This window comes from Staurois parvus, unplaced genomic scaffold, assembly GCF_062004578.1.
Source record: "Staurois parvus isolate SC_StPar_1 unplaced genomic scaffold, SC_StPar_1.0 ptg000207l, whole genome shotgun sequence".
Classification (NCBI taxonomy): Eukaryota; Metazoa; Chordata; class Amphibia; order Anura; family Ranidae; genus Staurois; species Staurois parvus.
The window spans coordinates 2,788,934-2,816,782 of record NW_028318003.1 but is presented as its reverse complement, the minus strand read 5'-3'; the positions used below and the strand labels follow the sequence as shown (position 1 = coordinate 2,816,782).

Here is a 27,849-nt window from a genome sequence, read left to right as displayed (position 1 = left end):
AAAACACAGGGAAAAGGTCCCTGCACCATTTTTGAGAATGCTGCCTGCACGGAAACCATCACAGCAGTGTGGTTCCCAGTGCGGGCAGGCGTGCTGCAGTTTCTAGTGCGTGGGCATGCCATTAAGATTAATGGCACCCCCATGCATCTACTGAACTACAGTTCTGTGCGGTTGGTTGCTGCTGTGCAGCGGCAATAACCCACACAGCTGTGAACCTAGCCTTAGGGTGCCATTCAGAATAAATCCGTCTTGCCGATTATGCATTGCTGCAATGTGTAGGTATGAAGTTGGTTTACATGTTGGTGTGTGGGTACGTATTTTGTCCCATTTAAGTATAGTTGCATTATAACTGTAAATTATTTTTTTTTCGTTCTTACAGATAAATGAACTTGATGCAGATTCCTATGACCAAGAACGTTCTGAATACATCATTGGGGATGGATCATGTCCAAGCAGTAATGTTATAGATGTAAGTTTAATTACTACTTTGTGTCTAGATCCATTCCTCTCTATCAGATGTTCATTTTCTATTGTATGTCTTACATTGTATGGCATTGCATATATCACTGCCTGTTTACTATTTATAGCTTGTGCTTTCACAGAACATTATTTCCTCCTTCTGATTAGTGCTTCGGTAAAGTGGTTGTGGCATTCCCAGTCAAGGAAAGTAGTGGCTTTATTAGGTGATCCTACATTGTTATTCGTTAAGAATAAAATGGCAAAATCAACAGGACAGAGGAGCTTTATGCCTCATTTATGTTACTCTATAGATTTCATACTAGCTGCATCTTAAAGGAAACCTTTAGTGAAAAACATATTGAGGCTGCCCTTGCCAATTCCTTTCTGAAGTTGCTAGTTGTCTGGCTAGTTCACTGACCAGCTGCATTAAGTAACACGTGAGTCACTTTACCTGGAACAACTATTGATATCTGTAAAGTTAGACATCTTATCTGTATATTTGTTGAAGCAAGAAGGTAAAGCATACATCTAGGAAAGTAGCATTTGCACATAAAGAAATGGCAATGATTGCCTTTATCTCTCTCAGAAGGTTTATCTTTATCATACTGTACAGGACACCGGAATCAATTCACTTACCATAGGTTATATGCTGCTCAGGTGATTGGACACTGGCAAAAGCTTTGATGAGTCCCCCCAGTGTATCCATATAATCCCGCTTTGTGAAGCTACATTATTTTTGCTAGTGTCCCTATGTGATGGACATCTTCTCTTCTTAGAGATGAATTTCCAACAGTTTTTTCACTAGAATTATTTACTACCTTCGTGGTTTATTGGCAATCTTCAGTTTTGTGACCTTTTGAATTTACCTTGGGAACTGTACCCAGAACCCATGACAATGGGGCTGGCCTGTAACATTTGCTTTGGAAACTGGACACTGCGGGACCCACACAAATACCTGCAGCGGCATCACCCACACAGAGGAATGCAGGATCAGCAGGCGAGTGCCATTCTAATGGCAAGCCACCTGCACTGGAAATCGCAACAGTACTGGGAACCTCGATTCCCGTGCAGGTTGCGATTTCCAAAGTACTGTAGGCACTTCTTCCCTGCGTGTACCGGCGCACGGGAGTCCGTTCATATGAATGGACTCTCGTGTCCGCGCAAATCGCATCCCGCACGACCGCACAGATGTAAACCAGGGCTTAAAGTGTGACAGCGCTGAAAATTGCCCTGGGCAGGAAGGGGGACGAAAGTAACCAGTAGGCAAGTGGTTAAATAAACTATTTCTGTCTCCTATCTTTTTTAGCTGGCTCCTAGATTCAAAGCAAATTTGTAAAGCCCTGCTCTGTAGTATACACTGCATCCCTATCCTACAACACATACTGCAGTACCATGAACACAAGCCGTTCATAGGACACAGGTGTACTAGGGCTTGCACTCTTAGAGGGCAATTTATTAGTGCTGGAACAGACAGTATCTGGAGCAGCTATGCATGGCAACCAGTCAGCTTTCATTTTAAAAGCTTAACGGAATAAGCTAAAAACTGGAGAAGACAAAATCTGGAGCTACTGTGCACAGTAACCAGTTCTAATCCATTTTTATTAAATTCACCCCTTAACCCCTTTGCTGCCAAGCCCTATGCTCCACTTTTAAACCCAGCTGGCCAGACCGTTTTTGCTATTTTTCCATTTTTTTTTTTTGGTACCTTACAGCTTTCAGAGTTTGTAAAAGACCCCCCCTAACCATATATTTTCTGAAAGCACATGACCAGTAGAATAAAAAGTAGGTGCTACTTTTTAAGGCTCTGCAATATTTGCGCAAACATTTATCAAAGCAATATTTTTCACTGAAAATACACTAAAATCATTAGCAGATTAAAAACGCAGAAACGTTTTACAAATTTCCTGCTAAATATAAGTTTAACCTGTATTGAGTTAATAAATAACAAATATTTGTAAATTTTAAACGGCACCATTTTGCAAACTGGTAAAAATTGAACGTGTGCAAAAATGTAAATAACCAAAGCTCTCTAAAAATCTGAAGGTTTTCATTTTTCACTCACCGCTCTGAGTTTGTAAAAGACCCCCTAAACCAGTGGTTCTCAACCTTTCTAATGCCGCGACCCCTTAATACAGTTCCTCATGTTGTGGTGACCCCCAACCATAAAATTATTTTCGTTGCTACTTCATAACTGTAATTTTGCAGTGGGAGGACTAGTGCCACATCATTGGTGTCAGTGGAAGGAGTAGTGCCCCATCACTGATGTCAGTGGGATGAATAGTGCCCCATCGTTGGTGTCAGTGGGAGGAATAGTGCCCCATCGTTGGTGTCAGTGGGAGGAATAGTGCCCCATCGTTGGTGTCAGTGGGAGGAATAGTGCCCCATCGTTGGTGTCAGTGGGAGGAATAGTGCCCCATCGTTGGTGTCAGTGGGGGGAATAGTGCCCCATCGTTGGTGTCAGTGGGGGGAATAGTGCCCCATCGTTGGTGTCAGTGGGGGGAATAGTGCCCCATCGTTGGTGTCAGTGGGAGGAATAGTGCCCCATCATTGGTGTCAGTGGGAGGAATAGTGCCCCATCATTGATGTGGTGGAGGGGGAAATAGTGCCCCATCTTTGGGGTCAGGGGGGGGAAATAGTGCCCCATCTTTGGGGTCAGGGGGGGGAATAGTGCCCCATTCTTGGTGTCAGTGGGGGGAGGAATAGTGCCCCATTCTTGGTGTCAGTGGGGGGAGAAATAGTGCCCCATTCTTGGTGTCAGTGGGGGGAGGAATAGTGCCCCATTCTTGGTGTCAGTGGGGGGGAGGAATAGTGCCCCATCGTTGGTGTCAGTGGGGGGGAGGAATAGTGCCCCATCGTTGGTGTCAGTGGGGGGGGAGGAATAGTGCCCCATCATTGGTGTCAGTGCGGGGGGGGAGTAAATAGTGCCCCATCATTGGTGTCAGTGGGGGGGAGGAATAGTGCCCCATCATTGGTGTCAGTGCGGGGGGGGGGAGGAAATAGTGCCCCATCATTGGTGTCAGTGCAGGGGGGGGAGGAAATAGTGCCCCATCATTGGTGTCAGTGGGAGAAATAGTGCCCCATTGTTGGTATTAGTCACACAAATGATGGGGCACTATTCCTCCCACTGACACCAATAATACTTACTTTGCTGACCCCTGCTCCAGCCTGGGCTCGCTCTCTCACTTACCTGTCAGCTGTCTTCCTTCTCTGGCCGCTCTCCTCTTCACTTACTCCGGCAGTTCCCTCGATCTTCTTAGATCTACGCGCGCTGCCGCTCGGCTCCTCCTCTCCAAGCTGCACCTCCTCGCCGGTGATTGGCCGCCTGTGTGCCTCTCCTGAGCTACAGTTCCGGTGGCCAATCAGCGGCGAGGAGGCGGAGTTGTTGAGGGATCCCAGAGGTGTGGCCAGGTGACAGGGCAGCGTGTCATCCCGCCCACACATCGACTGAGTCAGAGGAGCGGTGTCTCGGTTCCTAAGACCATCGGAAATATGTGTTTTCCGATGGTCTTAGGCGACCCCTGGGAAATGGTCGTTCGACCCCCAAAGGGGTCGCGACCCCCAGGTTGAGAACCGCTGCCCTAAACCATATCTTTTCTGAAAGCACATGACCAATAGAATAAAAAGAAAGTGCTACTGATTTGTAAGACCCTGCAATATTTGTGCAAATGTTTATCAAAACAATATTTTCACTAAAAATACACTAAAATCATTATTAGCAGATACAAACACAGTACATTTTACTAAAATCCTGCTAAATATAAAAGCTTAACCTGCTAGATTCCTACTACGGCCTTGTTCAATGTGGTGTACTAAAGAGACATCAGGTGTCTAAACAGACCTATAATGTGTCTTTGAAACAGAGAAAGGGACTGAAGACAGCTGCTCTTGCGAGATGTATATGGCTGTCATTCAATCTGAATGGCACCTCAGCATCTCAGCCCACAGCTCAATTGTGGGTGTGGGAACCAGAGGGAGACTGCATGGTCAGTAATTCAGTAGTGAGGCCCCCACAAGATCTCTGACCCGCCATTTGTCTGCTTGATTAGTAATACTTATGGCTCCGCTCAAAGCAGGAGAGGAGCCTCTTTGCTGGATCTTCAAGGAAACCGGGTACTGGCATATCAGTGGATCAATCCAGAAAGTAAAATACAAGCATTTGGTCCACCATTTGTCTGCCCTATAGTTAGGTTTTATCTTAACTTTCCTTTCCTATCTTATCTGTAACAAAATTGCAATTTCCCCTAACCATGTGTTTTGGGTTTTTTTTTTTTTTTGTGGTATTTGATTATTTGGGTTTTTTTTTCCTTAACCACTGAAACAGCCAGGGTATTGCTGGGAGGATTGTGGCCATGGGCCTCATGAACCAAATTGTCTTGCATGCTGTGACTTCATAATCCTTGAGACTAAGTAATTATAAATAATAAATGCACATGTTTTTGCAGGTAAAAGAAGTGTGTATATATTACGATTTGTTTTTTTTTTTTCTTTTTTCTTTACAATGCAGCCTTTAAGGCCGGTTCACACCATAGAAATTCAGTCCCAATTTGTTCTGGACATGTTTCTGCATGCGTGTTTTTTTGATGATTTCTGTCCTTTTCTTTTATGTATTCCGGTGTATTTTTTTCCTTTTTTTTTCTTTCTTTCTTCGCCTTTTTTCCTTCCCCTTAAATAAGGACGTGTACGTTCCAGTGCATTTTTTATGTGTTTTTACCATGTTCCATTACAGTTCAGTGCAGAAAAAAAATGTAGCATGTTCCAGTGAATCGCACTTGAACTGACCGCAGTGTTGTGAGCTATGCCATTGGAAACCATTTAACCTACTATCAATGCATTTTATTGCAAAAAAACAAACAAACTGGACTGCATGTGGTGTGAACCATGACCGTTTTTGTGGCCTTTTGGTATCACTGTTCTGCTTCTCATGGGATTTTTTTTTCCTCCTCTTGGGGCTAGTTCACACCACAAAAATGTACTCTGGATTTGTTCCTGATACATTTTTTATTACAGTTCACACCACATGTTCCATTGCATTTTATTAATGTGTTCAAGTGCAGTTCTGAGCAGAAAAAATGCAGCATGTTCTACTCCTTTTTTTTTTTTTTTTTTCCCCTGCACTGGAACTGACTGAGACTGTGAACTATGCCCATGTAATCTACTGTTCATGCATTTTTGATACAGAAAAAAATGCACTGAACTGGATCTAGCGTGAACTGGCCCTTATACAGGTTGCTCTTTGAGGAGGTTAGTTCCACAACCTAGAGCCCTTGCTACTCTATTTTTCCTTGGAATAGCTCACTTCCATACTAGCAGTATGGCACATCATAAGCAAGAGGGTACTGGACCTGATGCTGGTTCTCCTTTTGCTTACCTGGAGTTTTTATTACCCCTAGGGATTTTTTTTTTGTTTTGTTGGACAGCTTGACATTTTTTTTTTTTGTTTTGTTTAGTTTTGCTCACCTTCAGGATTAGGGGTCAGGCATGACATCTGTGCCTCCTTTAGGACCTACCCCCTTCAACTTCTTTACAGGAAGGACCCCCCGGATTTTCTCCCTCTACTTCCACCTGTCTGGGTGGTCATTTTGCTCCCTTATTTTAGGGTTCTTTCCTTCCTTCCCTACCTTAGCTAGTTCTCCTGTTGAAGTTGGGGTCTTGGGCCTATACAGCACCTAGCGACCATACTACACCTTTAAACTGAGCCATTACCTGAATTTCTGTTGCACATTTGATTGGTCAATTGCTGCTCTGCCTTAACTATTGCTTGTACTGGCATTAAGGTTCTTCTATGGTTTTACAGTTTGAGGCTTGTTGATCCTGCTTTTTCCTCTGTGCCTGTTACTTCTGTTTGGCTGTATTGTTGCTCATTGTATTGTGTATTGTTGCTTTTTTTTTTTGTTTTTTTTTGTTTGGGGACAACCATGGTCAATGAATTGATTCCTTTGTCCTGTACTGTAAAATAAATATGAGAGGAATTTTGTCTTGCCTGTTAATTTCATGTCTTGGAGTACAGTAGAGGACACAGACAACACTCCCCTATTTTCATGTATTGTCCTGCATTGCTTGCTACAAAAGTGAGGGCACAGATCCGGGTAGAGTTATGGGGTGGATGCTCAGGGGCCATGTCCTCAAAGTTTTGCTATGTGTCCAATCACCTATACCAGCCTATAACTCTGGGTATATGAATATCAAGTCTGTGTCCTGTACTGTATTCCAAGATATGGAATTTAAAAACAAGTCAAAATCGATCTTATGGTTACTCAAAATCTTTTTTTTTGCTTAACTGTCAGGAGACACAGGGTCCTAGGAGCATGGACATCTTTTCTCCCACGAGAAAAGAACAAACAAACACCATACTTTCCCTTTAAAAATGTCTTGGGGCAGAAGCTGGGAGTACAGTGCCTACAACACAATGTATGTTGTGACCCTTTTTTAAATGTGTAGCATGTGCCACATTAGTGCACACTATACCCTGCACCATATTGCCTGTTTTTACACGTCCATTTTTCCACTGCCTCCCCCTATTTGGGCCTGAGTTGAAACACTGCTGGCTCCCTATGAAGGACCCAAGGTCATTCCTTTGCTGCCACCTACAGTAACTTGGTCATAGAAGGTCTCCTAACCTCTGCTGCAGCTATGTTTAGTGAGTACCCTTACTGGATTAGCTCACTTCCATACTAGCTTTATGGCACCTCATAAACACTGGACCTGATCCTCTCACAAGATCTTTGGCTGCCAACTGGTATTCTCTCCCATTCTCAAAGTTTTAACAGGTGGATGTTGAGGATGCAAGTTTCAAGCACAAGGTCTTTCAGGCAGCTGTTTGAGCTTCAGGTAGCCCCCAGTTCACCCTGTTGTTTGTAGACATTTTAGCGTGTTTGCTGTGTTGCCCATTCTTAGTTGGACTGCTTTGGGACTTCCCAATGTATCGGACTTCCTTCTGACCCTGTATTCATTGAGGCGCAATTAAGAAAACATGATTTATGACCTACTGTAAAATCATTTTCTTTGAGTTCATTAAAAGACACAGGTCCCACCCATCTGTATTGGATAATTTTTACTACTGCTTTTGGACAAAACTGTAGTATGATGGGAGTGGGTGATGGTTATATACTGCCTGTTCCAACCCTTTTTTTTTTTCATATTAACAGTTACAAATCTCCTGCAGTTGGCACCATAATTCAGTGTCTCAGAATTCCTTCTGAGCCTTTGTCCCTTAATGAAATCCAAGAGAATGATTTTACAGTATGTTAGAAATCCTGTTTTAATGAATTGATTCCTGTGTCCTGGGAATCACAGTAGTAGCTGAGGCCTAAGCCATGTTATCTCATCAGCTGTTAAATCTCAAAGCTTCAGTCAAATAAAGAGCTCTCTACAAATATCTACATTTAAAACCATGTTAAAGAGTAAAATATGCACTTACTAAAAATACACCATCATTATAACTTGGCATAATGGAAGATTCTTTGAATATGTACTATCAGTAAGTCTTATATGATATTTTGTATATGCTGAATTAAACTCAAATTCATCTCCACAGAGTCCATGCAGCAGACAGCGAGAAAAAAATTCCATAGAAGAAAGCCCAGAGAAAAGTGAATATCAGGACACGGTATGTGTGAAGACTTTATAATTTGAACAAGAGTGACCAGACATTTCATTAAGTGGACTACAGTGAATATTTTACAAGTTTCTAAAAGGCAGTGAAAGAGCTGAAAGACCGGAGGATAAGAAAGATGGGAAAAAAAAGGAAGTGGGGACACAGGCTGGAGGGGGCCAGAACCACACTGACATGCCACTGCTCCACATTGCATGCTCCTGGAGCAGAATTGGGGTACAATCAAAAAATGCAAGCTGCGCCCCATATCCACTGTGCTACTAAACATGCAAGATAAAAAAAGGAGTGAAATAACATGGAAATATATATAATGCAGGAATATAACTACTGATGGCATATATAGACTAGACTATACATAAAAGAAAAAAAAATTATTACCGGTAATCTTAATTCTCTCTGGTTAAAAAGATTTTTCTCCTCCTCATGTACAATACTAAACAGCTTATAAAAAGAACCTATAAACCATAATGACTGTTTGTTTGAAGTTGATACTAAAATAAATACGGCAATGGGACTGGAGTGGCTTGAGTGTTCAAAATAGGTGTTCTGCATAACATAGACAACCAACAAACCTAACTGTATTTTTCATAAGATTTCACTGTTTATGCTGATATAGACGGCAATATAAGTTTATGTGTTAAGCATTCAAAAGTGGTGCAAAATTTATGGATTAATTTAGACCTGGCGGTTCTAATGCTTTCTAATTATAGTTCCAAGGCTTGAAATCTCAACAAGTCTGGTTTATAATTCTGGAATTTTTTTAAATAAAAAATATTTTATAATATGGTGTCTATGAACTACCTCCAGAGATGTAGTTGAAGTCCCCATTGTGAATTTATATACAACATGCCTTGTGATAGCATGGGACATGACAAGTCCTCTTTATGGAGAGATCTATGGTCTTATGAGCCCCCATATCTGTCCTCTGACCTCCAGAACATCTGATCAAACGAAGATCGGTTTGATCAGATGCTTGTTCAAGCCAGTAACAGTAAGTGACAAAATCCTCATTGCATTTAGTTTTTGACATCACACAGTGGGAGGAACAACATCAGTTCCTCTCACTGTGTCCCAGGAACTGGATGCCACCTGTCACATTTTTACCGGGCTCCCCAATCGCATGGGAGAACCCTGTAAAGGTTGCAGCAGGAGAGTGGTGGGACCCCCTTTCGCTGTTTGTAATCCAACTTCTTCTTAGCTGCTAGGATTGCTTTTACATTCATGGAAGTCACTGGCCCTAAAAAAAAAAAAAAAAAAGATACCTAGCTTATCACTGTAGCGATAATGGAGAGATTACCAATTCAGTGCTGAACGGTAAGCAGTAAAAATCTGGTTCCGGGGAGTAGAGTATATTTGCTCCATGGGGAAAAAAGTATCTTTCATGTGAGGACAGGAATGAAACCTTTTGAGAAATGTGAGATGGCTGGTTTAAATGTTAGAGATCAGAATAATATGCAGAGTTGATGGGGTTATAAGAGGGTGGAATGGGAAGATAAAGGGTATGCAATAGGCAGTTACCTAGAGACTGAGAATAAAAGAGAGGTATAAATATTTGTATAATGGTGGTTGGGGATTATTATAATTTTTCTTTTCTTTTTGGTGGGGTGGGGTAAAAAATTGTATGGATATGAGAACTGATGATAATACATGTATTTATTATATTATGAAACAAAATGTAATAAAGGAAGAATTAGTGGTGCACCAAAATGAAAATTCTGGTGCCAAAACGGAAACCGAAAATTCAAAATGCACTTGGCTGAAAACCGAAACCGAAATGCGCAGTTTTTAAAAATGAATATATATTTTTTGGAACAAAATATACTTTGCTTAAAAAAACAATATGTACCCCATTTTTTTTGTAAAATATGAAAGAGGATGTTACGGCAAGTAAATAGATACCCAACATGTAACGCTTTAAAATTGTGTGAAACTGCAGTACTTACAAATCTCCATGGGTGATGCTTTAAAAATGTGTACAAGTTAGCAGTGTAAAGTTACAGAGGAGGTCTTGTGTGAGAATTATTGCTCTTGCTCTGATGTTCGTGGCGATACCTCACGTGTGTGGTTTGAACACCATTTACATATGTGGGCATGGCATATGTATGCGTTCACCACTATGTGTGAGCACAGAGGGATGGGGACACTTTAGATTTTTTTTTATTTGAAATTTTATTTAAATTTTTTTTTTTTTGCACTGTCCCTTTTAAATACATTTTCAATCATGCATCCCTTGTGATAGAAATAAGTGACAGGTCCTCTTTATGGAGAGATATGGGGTCAATAAGACCCCACATCTCTCCTCTGCAATGTAAAGCATTTATCAAAAAAAAAAAAAGCATTGATCTAGTGCTATAAAAAAAAAAAAATACCAGAAATGACATCGCTCTGGTCCTCCAAGGGCATAGAGATTCTGAGTGGAGGCCATCTTTCCTTCACTCATCTCTATGCCCAGTGCTGGGATCACTTGATGGTTTCTCAGGTAAGACTGAGAACTACCGAGCGGCGGCTTACGGGGGGGGGGGGGGGCGGTATCAAGGGGCGGGGTGTTTTCCGGAACCTGCATCGGTGCCTTTTTTTTTTCGGCCAACGGCCGAAAGGGGTGTTTTTGGGCGAAACTTTTCTTCCCTAGGAAGAATAAATTGACTACTGGGTCTGTGAGCTTTTATTGGACTTTTTAACTTTAGGCAACTGTTTCCCAGACTTGTAAGGACTTCTTTTTTCCAATTTCTGCCTGATTGACGTTTCGGCCTCGTCTGCTAGGGTTCACATGATAAAGTCTTGTTTGATCTGCAGGCAATCCTCTTTCTGATGTAGAACATATCACTATTGCAATTCCCAAAAGATATGGGAAGCCAGTGGGTGATTTCAGTCCACCAGCATCTGTCTATAACCAGTCCAGACATTTAGGAGTGAGCGTGAGACTGCCTCCTAACTGCTTTGAATAGTGTCAAAACTGGAAAACAAGCCATTTAATTGCTGACTAAAGGGGCCATGTGTGATTGTTAATGCATGTAAGGACACCACAATGCTTGAGTTGCTGCATATCTCACCCATTTTGTTGCGACAGACTACATATGATTTTGTTAACTTTTTGTGTAATGGCATGCTTTCATGATTTGTAATTTGTTTCGTAGGATTCACAGTCTAGCATGGGAAGTCCATCGACTCGGATTTCACACAGCATTATTGGTGCAGAAGATGAGGAATTTGATGCTGAACCAGAACAGGTAAATATACAGTACCAAGAATACAGAGACAGCTGGATAACTGGAAAACTGTAGTCTTCATTTAATAACCCTTTCGCTGCCAGACCCTGCTCTCCACTTTTAAACTCTGGTGGCTAGACCATTTTTGCAATTTTTCAATTGCTTTTTTATTTTTCCTTTACAGCTTTCAGAGTTTGTAAAAGACCTCCCAAACCATTTTTTTTCTGAAAGCATATGACCAGTAGAATAAATAGAATAAAAAGTTGCTACTGATTTGTAAGGCCCCATGATATTTGCGCAGTTGATTATCAAATCAATATTTTCTTTAAAAATACACTAAAATCATTATTAGCAGATAAAAACACAGCTAATTTTACATAATTCCTCATGAATGCCACATAAATATAAAAGCTTAATCTGTATTGAGTTAATAGATAACAAATATTTGCACATTTTAAATTGCGCCTTTTTGCGACATGGTGAAAATTGGACGTATGCAAAGTTGTTGGCAAAAATGGGGTTAATACAGTTGGTAAGGAGACATTGAGTCGCTTCCTCATCGCCTGTCAGTAGCCTCTGGAGCACAAGCCGAGCATGGATTGGGCTTCCGCGGCAAGGAATATTTAGACTCATCTCTAAATCTACCCTTACTAGTTTTTTTTTAATCTTATTTTAATTACATTTTTTATTTTATTTTTTATATATATTTTTTAATTGCTTTTTCAATACTTCTACACATTGGAGAGACATCAGGGGTCTAAACAGACCCCTAATGTCTCTTTTTTTAATGCAGAGAAAGGGACTGGAAATGGGATCGCTGGTGGAGGCAGGTGACAGTGAGGGGGGCAGTATCTATGCAGTTAACACTGCAGTTGGCGGAAGTGGCAGCAGTGGGAAGCCAGCAATTGCATGGGATCCATGGGGATCAGTGTTGGTGGGGGGACTGATGCTGAAGGAGGGGTGAGAGTTGGTGCTGGGGGGGTCACTGGTGGAGGCAGGGGACTGTGGGGGCAGCACAGGCATTTTAGACAGTGCAGGAGAGTAGGAAACCATGGACGAGAGGTAAAGTGTCGGTGGTATCGACCAAGAGGTTGGGGGGTAGGGGTCATTTTAGATTAATAGCTCTGATCAGCGGCTTGTTATCCTTTGTTTGCTGAACATTTTCGCTATAAGTTCATGGCTGTTGAAGTGACCATGAGCTTAAAGCAGAGGAGGAATGTAGGTACGAGCCTGGCCTTTTGGAAGCAGTGAAAGGGTTAACGTGATTCTAAAGCCTAAACCTTTTTTTACTTTAATGCATTCCTTGCATTGAGGTAAGAAATTTTTTGAATAGCAGGATGCCCCCTAAACCCCCCAACATACCACCTCACTAGCTTACTAGCTTGCCTGGAATTTCAATTAGGAAGAAGCAGTCAGAAAATTAACAAAGTTCTGGTTTCCTTATTAGAAGCCCAGTATACTGTGCCATAAAAGCACTGCATTTTCTAGAAATAAAGATATAATTTATATAAAAGGTAGCTTTTTAAAATGTGTTATTATAGAAATAAATTATAATAAAATCCACCAGTAACTATTCTTTCCTGAACACACTTCCCCAGTGCGGTGTGTTGCATTAGCATGCGTCATAACATGCATTACCACAACACATGTAATACACATTAGTGTTTTGCAGTGCTATTTGTTCTGTATGGTGCCTCACCACTGCAAGGCAGCTCCAATGCACATGCAGAAAATGGTGCTTGTCCATTTTGTGGACATTTTGCTGCGTTGCAAGTTGATTTCATGTTAATGTACTGACGTAATGCAGGATTATGGAAAAAACACACTTTAATGCAACGCACAATTATGTCAAGGGCTGAATGGTTTCCTAATGGTGTTATAAAGGTTCTTATTTTCTTTCAGCCGGTGAACGATCAGTGTAGCTGCTTCCTAAGTATGGATATGTTGAAGACTCATCCTGCTCACCTTGCGGTCTTCATGTTCCATGTGGTTTCACAGTTTGACCCGGCTCCATTGGTATGTTAAAACCTATATTTATGATCAATTACTTTATTTATTTTTTGTAAATGTGACACCTGTGGTATGCTCTTCTCTTATTGCCCAGCTCTGCTACTTGTATGGTGACCTTTATAAGCAAACAAACCCAAAGGAGACTCGCAGAATATTCCTGGAATTCTACCAGTTCTTTCTAGAGAGGACAGCGGTGAGACATATTTTTTCTTTAATTTCTCTGTATTTTATGTTTCCTATGTGATCTGATCTGATCATTCTTTGTTTGCAAGCTATGAAATATCAAAATAACAAAAGGGTAAGTAAAATAATTGCATATTTTGAACAAAGTTGGGTTTTAAAGGGGTTCAAACTTGAAACCTCCATCTTTTATTCTTTTAGAGGTGTCCTCTTAGATGTTATTTTTATAAAGTTTTTTGGATAGAGAGGAGAAAGATTAGAACACCTCAGGTTTTTATTGCACTCTGTGTCCCTGTTAGTGGGATTCAAGATGACTTTCTCTATTTGTCCTGTTTACTATTATCACCAAAAATGAAGGCAAATCAAAAATTTGTGGTTGTCACCAGAACAGTAATAGAGGAGTGAATCATCCAATGGGGCCACTAGTTCTGGTGACTACTAGATGTGAAACCTCAGCTTTTAATAGTTTAATTTTAGTATGCCAGTTTAAGGGTAATTATTTTTTCCAAGAAAGAAAATCTTAAAAGGATCAGCCCATTTAAAACAAATCATTCAGCTTTTGTTAGGTTGTGTAGGTTTCATTTACATTTATACATTCAGTAACGTGCTCTTAGGTTCGCTGTGTTAAAGCAGCCTATTCAATCTGAATAGGGTGGCAGTGCATCTAACACACTAAATGTTGGCTTTGTACCTTTGGCATGTGAGTTGTTGTTGGCTGCAGTGCAAGTGCATCGGCTGCTACTGTAACAGTGTGTTGCTATTCAAAATAATTAACACTGCATATTTTTGTAGTATGATGCATGCTTCACCCTACATTATGTTAATGCACATTTTACCCCATGTTGATGCAATTCTGAAATGGAAATGGAAAACAGCTATATTTTTCTCTCATTCAGCCCACAAGCCGGGCAGAAGAAAATCAAACTGTTCCCTCTTCCATGCTAACAGTGTGACAGGAGGAATTTTCGCTGCCAGCTATTCTGTTCAGGCATTTGCCTCAATACAGTAGGGCTGCTGAACAGTGACTGCTTCTGATATAATGCAGTTACTGTTTGGTCAAAAAAATTCCACCTGGCTCTGACAATTTTTGAATCGACTTTTATCAAACTTGGTATTTCTTGGAGGGCATCTTGTTCTCTCGCACCATCTATGGGGCCTTTAACATGCATCCTTTGCCTGTAATGACTGAACTAGCTTACAGTATTTTGTGTAATCAGATTCAATCTTTCATCTTTAGATTGAAATGAGTCCCCAAAGCTCACCCTTTTAATTGTGTGTGGATGGCTTTTAATGTGACTTCAAAGAGATACAATACATAGGCGGAAAAGCACATACTTTATGCTAGGATACAGCTACTCATTTTAAAGTAAATATTTCAAACTAGACAATGTATGCAATGAAGGAGCAGACACCAAAAGTTACCTGGATTTACTTTTAAGCTTTTCACAAATCTTGTGTTCTGAGATTTAGCAGCTCTCCTTTTACATGAGCTTGCAGTCCTGTCATCTAGGTTTAGCGAAAAACTTTGGCCTGCCTTTCCTACTTTCTTATTACAGTGTAGGTCAGTTACTGGGATCCCTGTAATTGCATTGCACAATGACAGTGGAGTTCTGGCCAGCACTTTGACTTGGAGCTGGAGTTGATGATTGCAGGCAGTACACTGTTAGATTAACACCCGGTTACATCAAGTGCGATTTGGCATGTGATTTGCATGCCATGCAACTTGCAAATCATATGCTCTATTGTCCGCTATTAGAGCGGTCATATTGGTGCAGTTTCCACTTGGTCAGAGTTGCATCGATTTGTAAAGTAGTACATGCACTATTTTTGTTGCGATTTGCATAGACATCTGTGTCAGATGTCTTGCAAATCGCAACTGAAATCGGTAGGTCACCTGATTTTGAAATTGTGCGACTTCACTGTAAGTCGCACAATTTCAAAATCAGTTTTGATTTAACGGGGGGTTCAAGGAACTACCTGGAAGCACATGAGAAGCCCGGCAATAATTTACACTAATATCACATACACAAACCTTGTAGCTGTTTTTATGAGCTTATATTAATAAGGATTTTCTAATGTGTTCAATTTACCTTCTAGGAAAAGGTCCTAGTGGCAAGTTTAAATCCTATGAGGAAAATTTTATATATATATATATATATATATATATATATATATATATATATATATATATATATATATATATATATATATATATATATATATATATATATATATATATATATATATATATTGTGTGTGTTCAATTCTGAGATCTTTGTGTATTTCATTTGTTGTAGAATCTTCGGGTTTCTGTCCCAGAAGACCTTGCACTGGAGTTGGGTAAGTTAATCTGTCTGTCTTACATAAAGGACTTAAGTGGCCTTGATCTCTCAAAGTACACTGCTTCAACCTAGCTAAAAGTTTTCTTTACCAACGTAGAAACATTTTTTGCTCAGATATTTTATACGCATAATTTTTTTAGCACGCCGTTAACATTTTATGTTACCTAATAGAGCACAGAAGATGGTGTTTTGATTTTTACACAGGCCTTGATGTACATCTATATTTATCCCACAATTGAGTATCTTTATAACTTCAAGAGATCCTCTAGAACTAAAACTGACCTACACTATTTGCATGATTAAAACTCAAAGCCGGCCACACATGGATTGCAATTTGACTGGTTCACCAAGGACTGGCTGAATTGCTATCCATGTATGGGCATTCTAGTTGTACACAAGTTGATCTATTGAATGACTTGTGTACAACCAGCCTGTTGGGTTTTTCCCAAGCTAGTGCCGCTGGTTATAAGTCAGCAACACTAATCGTGTTCTGCTAGCAGGGAAGGCTTCCCACACTGCCCACCAGCAGAACACAGTAGAGCTGTAGGAAGGATTTCTCCATCAACACTGACTGTGTTGAGGGAGGAGTGAGCAATTTTCTTTCCTTTTACCTGTGGTGGAAGAAAAGAAAATTTGCATAATGTATGGCCTGTTTTGGGCTAGGTTCATATACTGTATATGCGACTGCAGGAATGCATGTAAATTGCACGCATTACTGCACCTGCAGGCACAACTAGTTGCTTTTTAGCAGCCGTGTGGTACCGCCACACATCTGAAAGCACAGTGCAAAAGCACCACATGGTTTTCGGGTAGCTGCAATTTAAAAAAAAGTGCAGGGAACTTTTTCCTGTGTTTCCCATATGTACAGCAGACCATTCAAACTAACTTAAATAATTGTTTCTATAGTCTGATGTCCTGTATAGGGGCTGAATGTACCTTACTGGAATATACAGAAGAGGAGTATAAAACATAATATACAGAAGAGGAGTAGAAAAAGGAGTAGCAAGGGAAATCATTCGGTAGGATAATACTTGGACCATGATTCCCAACATTCTTTTGAAATTGCTAATTTCCTGACAGTCCATCCTTTTAATACTGTTCAAGTTGCAGTCACTGCATACTGTTTGAGTCACTGCTTTGGGGCAGTTGTAAAGCAGTTGAAGTTAAATTTCCTAATCTGCATATTTATTTCAGGTCAGTGCAACAGAAAATCTGTGTGACCAGCAACTAGCAGTTTATAAGGTGGTCCACAAAAGCCACCTATACCTTTCATCACTTTTCCGCTTAAAGGAATAAAAATAAGCAGCAATGCACTCTTGGTATAGTTACCATAGGCAGACAACTGAATGTGTTTAGCTTTCAGCACATAAGAATTCACACATCCATCTTTCTCAGGGAACTGTTTGTCAGTGCTTTCAAGATGGAGTGGGGGAACCTGAACCAGAAGACAGCAGTGACAATAGGAAAGCTTTATTACCTGCTGATTGATGGATTTTTGGGATCCTTGGTCACATCATCCTATTCTGATGAACATACAGTATAACACAGACTAAGGATTTGTAGAGAAGAGGATTGCTGTGAAGATGAGAGCTTAATTAGTCAGAGAATAAAAACTGTAAGAAGCATCACACTCATATTCCAGTGCTCATAACCTGTTGTAAAAAATAAACAGAGGCATTCATACAGTCAAAAAAAAATGTTCAAATTATTGAATAAAAAAAAGCTATGAGTATATTATGTTTCAAAATGATTCTGCTCACTAAAGAGATACAGACTATTTATGTATATTAATTGGGGACGGGGACTTTATCTGAAATATCCGTGCCCTGAGATATACGTTTCCTTTCACAGAAAAAAGACGACCAGAATTAATACCCGAAGATTTGCTTCGACAGTATGTCCACACTATGCAGGAGAAGGTGTACCCAGAAGTCCAGAAACTGTTGGAAGACTTCAGGTAACTTAAATTTTGTGTGTTGACCTGACTCAAATAAAAAAAAATAGCAGGGAAATAATAACTCGGCTATAAATTCACTTTGCCTGACAGGCAGAAACGCAGCATGGGACTGACCTTAGCGGAGAGTGAACTTGCCAAACTAGATGCCGAACGCTCCAGAGAACGCCAGACGCTTGAAAAAGAAAGACTATGTGCCGAACCAATTTTGCAGAAAATTGATGACATTTTGTAAGTTAAGCTCTGTTTTTAGTTGAACCAAACCACTGATATTCTTAAGGGTTAGTTCACCTTTATAAAGAACTGCTTTTGCAGGTAAGGGGTGTCTGTAGATAAAAACAAACTGTGCAGCTCTGACTAAAGTTGAATAATGTACTTTGCTTTAGGTGTAGGCCATTTACATACCTCATGGAGCCTGGCTGGAATACTTCCAGGACATCCTTAGGACATTAAGTGAGGCCAGGTCATTACTGCTCACCTCCTCCATCATAGGAGCAAGCTTTTTCTCTGACCACCTTCTTCTTTGACCTTCACAGGAATAGTTCACCTGGCTTACCCTGCACTACTGTCATGCAACAGAAAGCTAACCATGGGTGGAACTCATGGGTAGGATGTCTTGCCTTTTTAGTCAGTCTGTTGACTGGGCTTTGTCCAGCCTTGTAGCCTTAATATAACGTATAATAAGAGTTTTTGCTCTGGTCTAGCATGTCCATGTGTCATGGTCCAGGCAGAAGGGTCCCTCGCTTAGAGCAGCCTGGTTGTATTTGGGATGGTGAGCCCAGGGTGGCTTAACAAAGCACCAGAGGTCTGGTGGATCTGACGACAAGGACAAACACATGATTTGTGTGAGGAGATCTCTTTCCTGCCTCACCTGCATCACTTCCTAAATATGGTATCTGTTTATGAAAGAGAGAAAAGCCGAGGTGCTGATGATCACAGCTGATCTCTCAGTTGTGCCAGTTTATGAAGCTGAGGTGAGGAGCAGAGAACATGTTCTTCACTTCTCATCACAGGACACACCCTTCTGTCTTTCGATTATACAGAGATGGCCAGTTTATGAAGGTAAGATCTGAAGATCTCACTGGCCATCTCTTTAAAAGATCTCCATCCTAGATTCTCCAGCCCAGAGCTGGAGAATCTTGGTGAGAATCTGCTGTGATGTGAGCAAGAAGGCCTCCTACTGTATATATGTTTTATATATATGTGTGTGTATGTATATATATATATATATATATATATACATACATACATACATACATACATTCAGTATAGTTATATTGTATTGTCATTTAGAATGCATTCACATCTGAGCAATGCAGAATTGGTGGCAGAGCTGCACAATTCTTGCCGCAGTTCCAAATTGTGCTAAAATTGTGTTGAAATATGCACTGCGCTTTTGGGTGCCATTCATTGTTGTTGGCACCCCGAATGCTGTTAGCAGACATGCATTTTGCCGCACATTTTGTCATTTGACAAATACGCCATCAACGCATCATGGAGCTTCGACAGTGCGGCTTGCCCTGAGATACTGGATCACCAGACTTCGTGGTTGGCCAGTCACGGTCCAGTCTGCAGTGGCATACATCAACCACCAAGTTGGTGCCAAGAGTTGGAGGGCTCAAAAGGATGTAGATCACATTCTAGGTTGGGCAGAAGCACATGTTCCAGTTTTGTCAGCAGTGTTCATTCCAGGTATAGAGAATTGGCAGGTGGACTACCTCCGTTGTCGTCGGCTGTTTCTGGGTAATGGGCTCTGCATCCCGATGTGTTCTCAGCAATCTGCCAGCGTTGGGGGTACCCGGACATAGATCTATTGGCGTCCAGGTTCAACAAAAAGGTGGACAGGCTTGTGTCCAGGACGCGGGACCCGCTTGCGATAAGGGTAGGAGCCTTTGGGATACCATGGGATCAGTCTTCCATAATCTGTGCCTTTCCCCCGATTCAGCTACTCCAACGGCTATTATGCAGGATTTGAGACAAGGTGATTCCGGTGATATTAGTGGTACCAGCCTGGTCCAGGAGGTGTTTGTACACTGAACATTGTCATGCTAGCAGTGGCGGATCCATGGCCTCTGCCAGATCGGTCAGACCTGCTGTTACAGGGACCTATATTGCACCCAGCTTTACGGTCGCTGAATTTGATGGCATGGATGTTGAAACGCAAATCTTGAAAGATAGGGGAGTGTCAGACTTGGTTATCCATACAATGTTGAATGCTAGGAAGCTGGTTTCTAGGAACATTTATTATAGAACTTGGAGGGCATATATTTCTTGGTGTGTGGGTTGAAATTGGCATCCCAGGAAATATTTGACAGCCTTGGCTGTTTTCTTCCAAAGACCAACTGCTTCTCACTTTTTGGTTTGTACCTTTTTAGAAGGAGTGATGTCAGACAGCCCCTGTGTCCTTGGGTCTTGAACGTGGTCTTGGCAGTTTTACGGAAACCACCATTTAAACCTATTAGGGAGATTCCGTTAGTTCTGCTAACTTGAAAAGGTTCTGTTTTTGGTGGCAATCACCTCTGCAAGAAGGGCATTGGAGTTGCTCTTTCTTGTAGGGAACCATTTTTGGTTTTAGATCAGGATAAGATGGTGTTACGGCCTCATCTGAACTTTTTGCCAAAGGTGGTTTCTAGTTTTTATCTCAATCAGGACATTGTTCTGCCTTCATTCTTTCCTAAACCTCAGTCAGAAAAAGGAAGATCTTTGCATGCCCAGGATATAGTTCGGGTCATTTTGAGAATGACAACGCAGATTAGAAAGACTAATTTCTTGGGGGTCTTTTGCCAGCAAGGTCCCAGGAGAGGATAGATGGCATCCAAATCAACTATTTCTAAGTGGATTTGTCAGTTAATCATTCCAGGCTATAGTTTAAAGAGCAAGGTTCCACCCTTTCGAGTGAAAGTGCACACTACCAGGAGTGTGGTCTTGGGCTATCCACCACCAGGTATCAGTTGCTCAGGTTTGCAAGGCTGCTACATGGTCATTGGTTTATACATTTACAAGGTTTTACCAGATGGATGTCAGTGCCACAGAGGATTCTGCTTTTGGCTGCAGTGTTTTACGTACAGCTGAATAGCTCCTTTTTGGGATGTTGGCGGTGGTTATTGTGATGTCACCCACCCCTCAAGGTTATTGCTTTGGGGCATCCCATATAGTCATCATTATGGCCTGCTCTGTGCCATGTGATGTACAAAAAAGAGAAAATTGGATTTTTTTCTACATGCTTACCTGTAAAATCCATTTCTTGGAGTACATCACGGGACACAGAGATCCCTCCCCTCTTTCTGGAATTTCGTTGCTTGCTACAAAAGTACTTCCTGTGTAGGATGGGTTATATGGGGAAGGACTTCCTGTTTGATTGGTCGGCTAGTGTCCATTCTTCTGTAGGTGGAATACAACCCACATAGTCATTATTGTGGCCTGCTCTGTGTCCCAGGATGTACTTCAAGGATTTTACAGGTAAGTATGCAGAAAATTTTTTTCTGTATGGAATGCATCTGGAACGTGGCAGAAAGCATTAAAAACACACTGGAACACACATCCTTAATTTAGATGGGACAAAAAATTCACTGGAGCGCATCAAAAACGTATCATGCAGAAACACACCCGGAACATGGAAATTGTGGTGTGAACCAGCCCTGAAAGCAGGAGCTTATGTGTAGCATATCCTGTTTGCCAGGGGACTTTTTCTAGTTGCCAGAACAATTTGGTTACCAGAATTTGTCCAGCCTTAATTTTATTAAACTGGGTTCTGTTGTGAGATTTTTTTTTGTGTATTTTGTTAAAAAACAGACAAATAGCTATATACAAATTTTAGGATGGTGAGTACATTCAAGTGGGAAGGGCAACAGTTAAATTATAACTAAAGACAAAACTTTTTCTTAAGTTTTGGATAGAGTAGAAATGGAGTAGAACACCTATTAAGTTTTTATTGCTGTCTGCACCCTTGTTAGGGAAATTCACTCTCTATTTGTCCTATTTGTCCAGTCTAAACCAGTGTATGTCATTTAGTCTGTGTGAAAGTTATAGTTTACAATTATAGTATATGTATTTGAAAATTGATCAGTTCTGATGTACTGATAACCATTTCATGAGGCCCTAAAATGCAAGTACAGTGCAAATAGTCTCAAGTTTTCCATTTTTTGGAAAATGGACAGTCCGAGGTATTTAGTAAGAGGCATGCTGAGGTTTTTTTTTTAAGTTTTTTTTTTAAGTGTTTTTTTATTTTTTTTGTCACAATATTTTGAAAAATTAATAAATTGATTTTTATTTACAGCATCATCATATGTGATGGTGATCAGGAATACTGACTGGTGACCGTATGTAAAAAACCAAATCAAATACATTTTTTTTTAATTTTTTCAACTTTTTTTTTTTTTAACGACTTCCAGTGTGGTCACTTTTAACCCCTTCCTGTCCAGGCCAATTTTCAGCTTTCAGTGCTATCACACTTTGACAATTGCGCGGTCATGCAACACATATGAATTTTTTAGCATTTTTTTGAGACAGATAAAACTTTATTTTGGTGGTATCTATTCACCACTGGGATTTGTTTTTGCTATGTAAATAAAAAATCCAAAAAATGTGAAAAAAAGTGTTTTTCTTATAAAATTTTGCAAATAGTATTTCATTATAAATCTTGACCAAAATGTATTCCCTTATCTTTTTAGTAAAAAAATAACCCAAATTAGTTTATAACCAAAAATTATAATTTTCCACCTTTTTTTTTTTAATTATTTTTTTTATATTATTTGGTTTTTTTTACATACTGTCATCCTAGCAGTACAGTGTCACCATGGTGACGCTGTACTACTTGTGGGGGGTGATGAAGTTTTTTTTACACTGATAGCTTTTACAGCCTTTATGGGTGTAAAAGCAATCATTTCTCCTTCTCTCTGGCTGCATTCTTGCAGCCATTGAGAACTACTGTGTGAGCTGTGATTGGTCACAGCTTGTCACATGGTACAAGCCTGTTGTGAATAGCCTTGTACCATGTGACCTCTGTGATCATTCACAGATTTCACAGGTAGTAAGCAATGATGTCACCAGTGACATTTTGCTTACTACTCTGCATGTGATCTCTGGTTGGCCAATCAGTGATCACATGATCGGGACCTCGCACAGAGGTCCCATCCAACGATCGGTGTTCCACTGTGTCCGGAGGACACAGCGGGCACCGGATCGCGGTGCTGCGCGCTCCCAGGGAGCGCACACAAGCAGGGTCTGGGGAGGCCGTTTAGAAACGGTCTCCCAAGCCTGCACTGCCACCGTCCAGCCGTTTATATACAATGGCCAGACGGGAAGTGGTTAAACATCATGTCATCAGAGTAGTTTGGTGTCACCATAGTAACTGAGTACTACTTAGGGGGTGATCAGGGATTTTTTTTTTCTCACTGGCGTTGCTTAGAACAGTGATGATCACTGTTATAAGCAATAGTTTTATTGTCATGAATTTCCATTCATGACATCTTGCTTACTGTGTGGCTACAGCTAATCACATGGTACAGGGTGTCAAGTACCATGTGATAGCTGTGGGCCACTCACAGCATCGCAACATGTCACGTTCCTGATGGGAGACTGAAATGACGAGGTCGGCCTCACTTGTGTCACTATTCCTGACCCCGCTGGAGTAGGAACAGAGGGAGTCTAGGACCCAGGGGAACAAGAGTGCCAGTAGTTGTTGTTTGCAGCTCTTGCTGATGAAAACCTTGGAAGGCTGATGATCCTCTGATTTTGGCACAGTAATAGTACGCAGAGCAGGTTTTGCAGATTGCCAGGCGTGCACTAGAGCAAGGCAGGTAGTGAGGACAAGAGACAGGAGCAATGTCAAGGAATAGCCAGGGTCATCAACAGTTGGGCAGCACGGTACAGAATCAGAAGGAAAAATCAAGGTCAGGAGCAGAGCCGAAGTCAGGAACCAGTATCAGGAGAGCAATCAGAGTCAGGTGAGGAACAAGCCGGGTCAGCAACAAAGGAATCATACAGGAACAGGCAGGACACGGGGGAGCTGAAGACCAGTCAGCACTGAACATGAGCAGAGACACTCCTTAAATAGGCCGTCTGGTGCCAATCTTCGCCGTGCGCGTGCACGATTGCGCATTTCTGGTCATGATTCGTCTTGCTGGAAATCCCTCACACAACAGTAACCAAGCTGCTCATGAATGAAAGCCATTCATGGCAGTTTGCTTACATAATATCAAGTGATCGCTATGATTTATCTTGAAGATCACATGATGCCCTTGCAGCTCACAGCAGCTGAATAGTGATGTGCTATGTCCACCGGACACAGTGGTCATGGGATTGTGCCGTTGCGAGCCCCATGGGAGTGCTACTGCACATGTACTAGACGATGTACTAGCCTGACTGTGCCGCCTGCCCCCAGTAGATGTATTTTGGCTGGGTGGCAAGTGGTTAATTTGCAGGGATTTCCTCTCACTTCCTATTTTGAGTATGGGACAGGAAGTGAAGGAAAATCTCCCCAATGGGACACAGATGACAAAAAAATTGACACGTGTTATAATCTTCATTTTTCTAACTAAATTGCTAATAGTTCTACTATAGTTGGTTTGCTTTGCATGGGCAAAACAAGGTACTTCAAATATGCGCTTGTAATATTGCAATAGAGATGTGATCTTCAGTCACAGTAGTTTGATTTTTTTTTTGTTTAGTGGCCAGTTTGCTGTTGGTATGTAGAAAGAAGTTATTAAAATTTCAAAAGTCTGTTTCACATTAGATCTTCAGATTGGTTATTTGCTATGTTGCAGTCCATTTCTCCTCTTAACATCTCTGCATTCCTTATTACAGACCATCAACACAGACACCTGAGGACGAAAAATGGTAAGATTCGACATAATCTGTACAAAATAAATTCCAAAATAATTTGCTTTATTGTCAATAGTGCTTGGCAACCCTTCTGCTTGTTACCCTATAGTTGCAAAAAATCACCTTCTTCAGTGTCATCTTTTACTTTTTTTAATCAAGAATGGAGAAACCGTATAATGAACTGATCTCAGAGATATTACTAAGGAATCAGAAAAAAAGAAAATGTTGGCTTAGGATCTATACCTCATTATTAAATCTCATAAAACAATCTTCACCCTGAGCAAAATAAAGGAAGCAGAACTACATAGTAAATTTGGCTGCCTGCAAGGGCACTCTCACAATTCATGAATATTCATGTTGATACCATTAGGCTAGGTCTTCTGTCAGGCTCCTCAATGACAACCATTAAAAAAAAAAAAAAAATTAGTAGGAAGGGCAAGACTAAAAACTTCATCAGATTTTTATTGCTGCCTGTACCATTGAAAAGGTTCTAGCCCTTGTCCACCCTATCTAAATATTAAAAAAATATATGTTTACGCTAGAGTTGCACTTTACATCAATGTTAATAAGCAGGCTTGTAACAAAGTTACATAATACAGTACAAACCATTTCTCCAGGTACTGTATCTCAGCTGTACATTATTGGGTTAACAGTATGAAACCATCTTCGGACACCATAGGAGATATTTTTGATCACGCATATAAAGCTGTAATGATCACGGTAGACTTAAGTCGTCTGGAGAAAATCACCAATTAAAATTGCTGTACCTTTCATAACATGCATTCAGGAGTATATATAATTGAGTGTTAAAATAATTGTATCCCTTTGGCACATCAGATGCTCCACATGTTTACATTTTGGAAAACTGTGAGGAAGCGCCACTGCTGGCTTGGTCTCTGTGGTGCTTTTGTGATTTGGACTTGTTATCTTGAAGTGTGTCTTGCTGAAAGTGATTGTAAAGGCTCATTTTTTCCCTTATAAAATAAGAGGTTGATACCTTAGAGCGGCCCCTTCTATCTGTGGGTTTATACCCACAGGATTTTCAACCATTTAAATGTACACTATTAAAATGGTATTTGTGTTTTTACTAATACATTTTGTGTACACTGAGAGCATTAGTTTGGATCTTTATTTATTGAGTGATATATACAACATTAAGGAGAGGTAACACAGAGATGGGACAACATACATGCCTTGAGAAGGGTGGGAGGGTGGACTGTGCCCTGCCGATATGTTGACATTGATTAATCTGTGTTGGAAAATTCCTCCTGTTGTAAGTTCCATTGGGTGTACCTACTGCCTGCTGCATATACAACACTAAGAAGAGAATATTGTTGAGTACTTTGTTGCTAACAGAGGAAGCGGAGGTGTACAACAACATCGTACATTGTTTGCAGTCAGGCTCAGCTTGACCTCCTGTAATTAAGAGGTCTATGCAGAGGAGAGCAGATTAGTATCACAGCACACTGTGGTGGTGTTTAACCCCCCTGGCGGTATTCCCGAGTGTAGCTCGGGGTAAAGTTTCAGTACCACAATCGGTAACCCCGAGCTACACTCAGGCTTACCATGCGGCTCTGCTACACGATCCCTCGATCACTTACCTTGTCCTGCGCTCCCGCGATGTCCCTCCTGCAGTGTCCCCGGCAATGTAATCCGGCGGATGCCGGCATCTGTCATCTGGGTTCCGTCCCCTGTAAGCGTTGGGACGTACGGGGGACGGAACGGCGGGAAATTTGAAAATGACAAAAAGTGACATTCACTAAAATCACCTAGTAAAACATTACTGTATCAAACCATTTCACATACATTTTGTCCCTAGTGCTTTGTCCTGTGCCCTGCCTGCATTTTTACTGTCCTTTCTGCCTGGAAACTGAGAAACGTCCATGGCGTCCAAAAAGCGTCCCTTTAGGTCAACAGCGGTTTTAGACCAGCTAGAGAACAGCGATAGTAAATTAGAACTACTTGCAGAATTGAGTGATAATGATTCGTGGGCAAAGTCATCAGACACTGAAAACGATTTTGCGACTTTGCTCAGTGATGTGCGAACTTTGCGCTATATTTCAAATTTCAGTGTTTTTAGTTTGATTATATTATTGAATTAAATTTATTATTATTATATTATCATTTTTTATGATTATTTATTAAATTATAATTTATGATTTCGTGTTTCAAATTTTATCATACCCGGGATGTTTACTAGACTCTTGTTCGGACAGATTACAGTGAGTTATTCCTAAAAATGACAGGCCTACAATAAAAAAAATACATATTTCCATGCAAAAAAATGTACCACTTTGAGCACAGAAATATGGACATAATCAGACTGCTAGGGAGGTTAAGAACAGAGGCGTTACAAAGGGCCCTAGGATAAGATGATTTAATTTTGTGACTTTTTCACTTGTTATCACTCTTGGACTCACAAACCTTTTAAATAATTGACACAGTTTCTGCATGGCTTATTGTTGTTTGAGTTGAGTTAACATATATGTATTTGTTTTGATGCACAATTTATAAAGGATGCGCATTTGTCAAGTAGATTTATGTGCGTTTATATGTTGTGAATTGAGTTTGTATTAGTCCTGCACTTATTTTAAATACATCTCCTTTTTATATGGTTTAGCTGATGGTATTCATAGCTCAACCGTATTTAAATACTGCATACATGGATTGAATTTCGATGTATTTGTGGCCACTGCAGTTGAACAAAAGTCGATCTGCAGATCAACTTCCATTCAGCCTCCCTATTGGATAGAAGCCAAAGGCTGCAGTGCTGATCTGTGAGTTCTGACAGCGGGGGCATTTGTCGCTGTCCGAACACAGCACATCAGGGAAGATTCCCCCATCCACCTCAAATGTGTGGATGGGGAAATCAGTTGATATATTTTTTTTTTTTCCATTCAGCCTGCTGGCTGAACAAAAAAAACTGAACCATGTATGGCCAGCTTCAAGTATGGCTACAAGCAATATTGTATCTCTCTGCAATGCATATCATCACTAGGACAGCAAGATTGTTTAAACTGTAAAGGTTATATTTCCTTTAGCATTGTTAGCCACATGTTTATGTTCCCAGCACATAAAGCTAATGATAATGCCCAATAATTCCAGAATGTATTGATCCAAAACCAGTGATGCATTTATTAATGATGCGGTAAGTGTGCATTTTTGCTCATGTCAGACCTGCTGGAGTGATTGGGTCTCATGGAAGTGTGTGCATACCTGGTAAACTAAACACAGAGCACTTGTGGTTTTATCTGGATAAAACTG

General features: G+C 40.7%; 1 protein-coding gene across 2 annotated transcripts in view; it reads left to right on the top strand.

Annotated features, from left to right (window-relative positions):
- Positions 1-27,849, top strand: part of ARHGEF12 (Rho guanine nucleotide exchange factor 12) — a 266,310-nt gene that overhangs the window by 121,650 nt on the left and 116,811 nt on the right. For both annotated transcript variants that reach the window (XM_089678557.1, XM_089678556.1), the window contains 9 exons: positions 380-469; positions 7,994-8,065; positions 11,206-11,298; positions 13,180-13,293; positions 13,382-13,480; positions 15,765-15,807; positions 17,661-17,766; positions 17,857-17,994; positions 24,568-24,600. In XM_089678557.1, the coding sequence (XP_089534683.1) occupies positions 380-469; positions 7,994-8,065; positions 11,206-11,298; positions 13,180-13,293; positions 13,382-13,480; positions 15,765-15,807; positions 17,661-17,766; positions 17,857-17,994; positions 24,568-24,600 (788 nt within the window). The remainder of the gene's footprint in view (positions 1-379; positions 470-7,993; positions 8,066-11,205; positions 11,299-13,179; positions 13,294-13,381; positions 13,481-15,764; positions 15,808-17,660; positions 17,767-17,856; positions 17,995-24,567; positions 24,601-27,849) is intronic.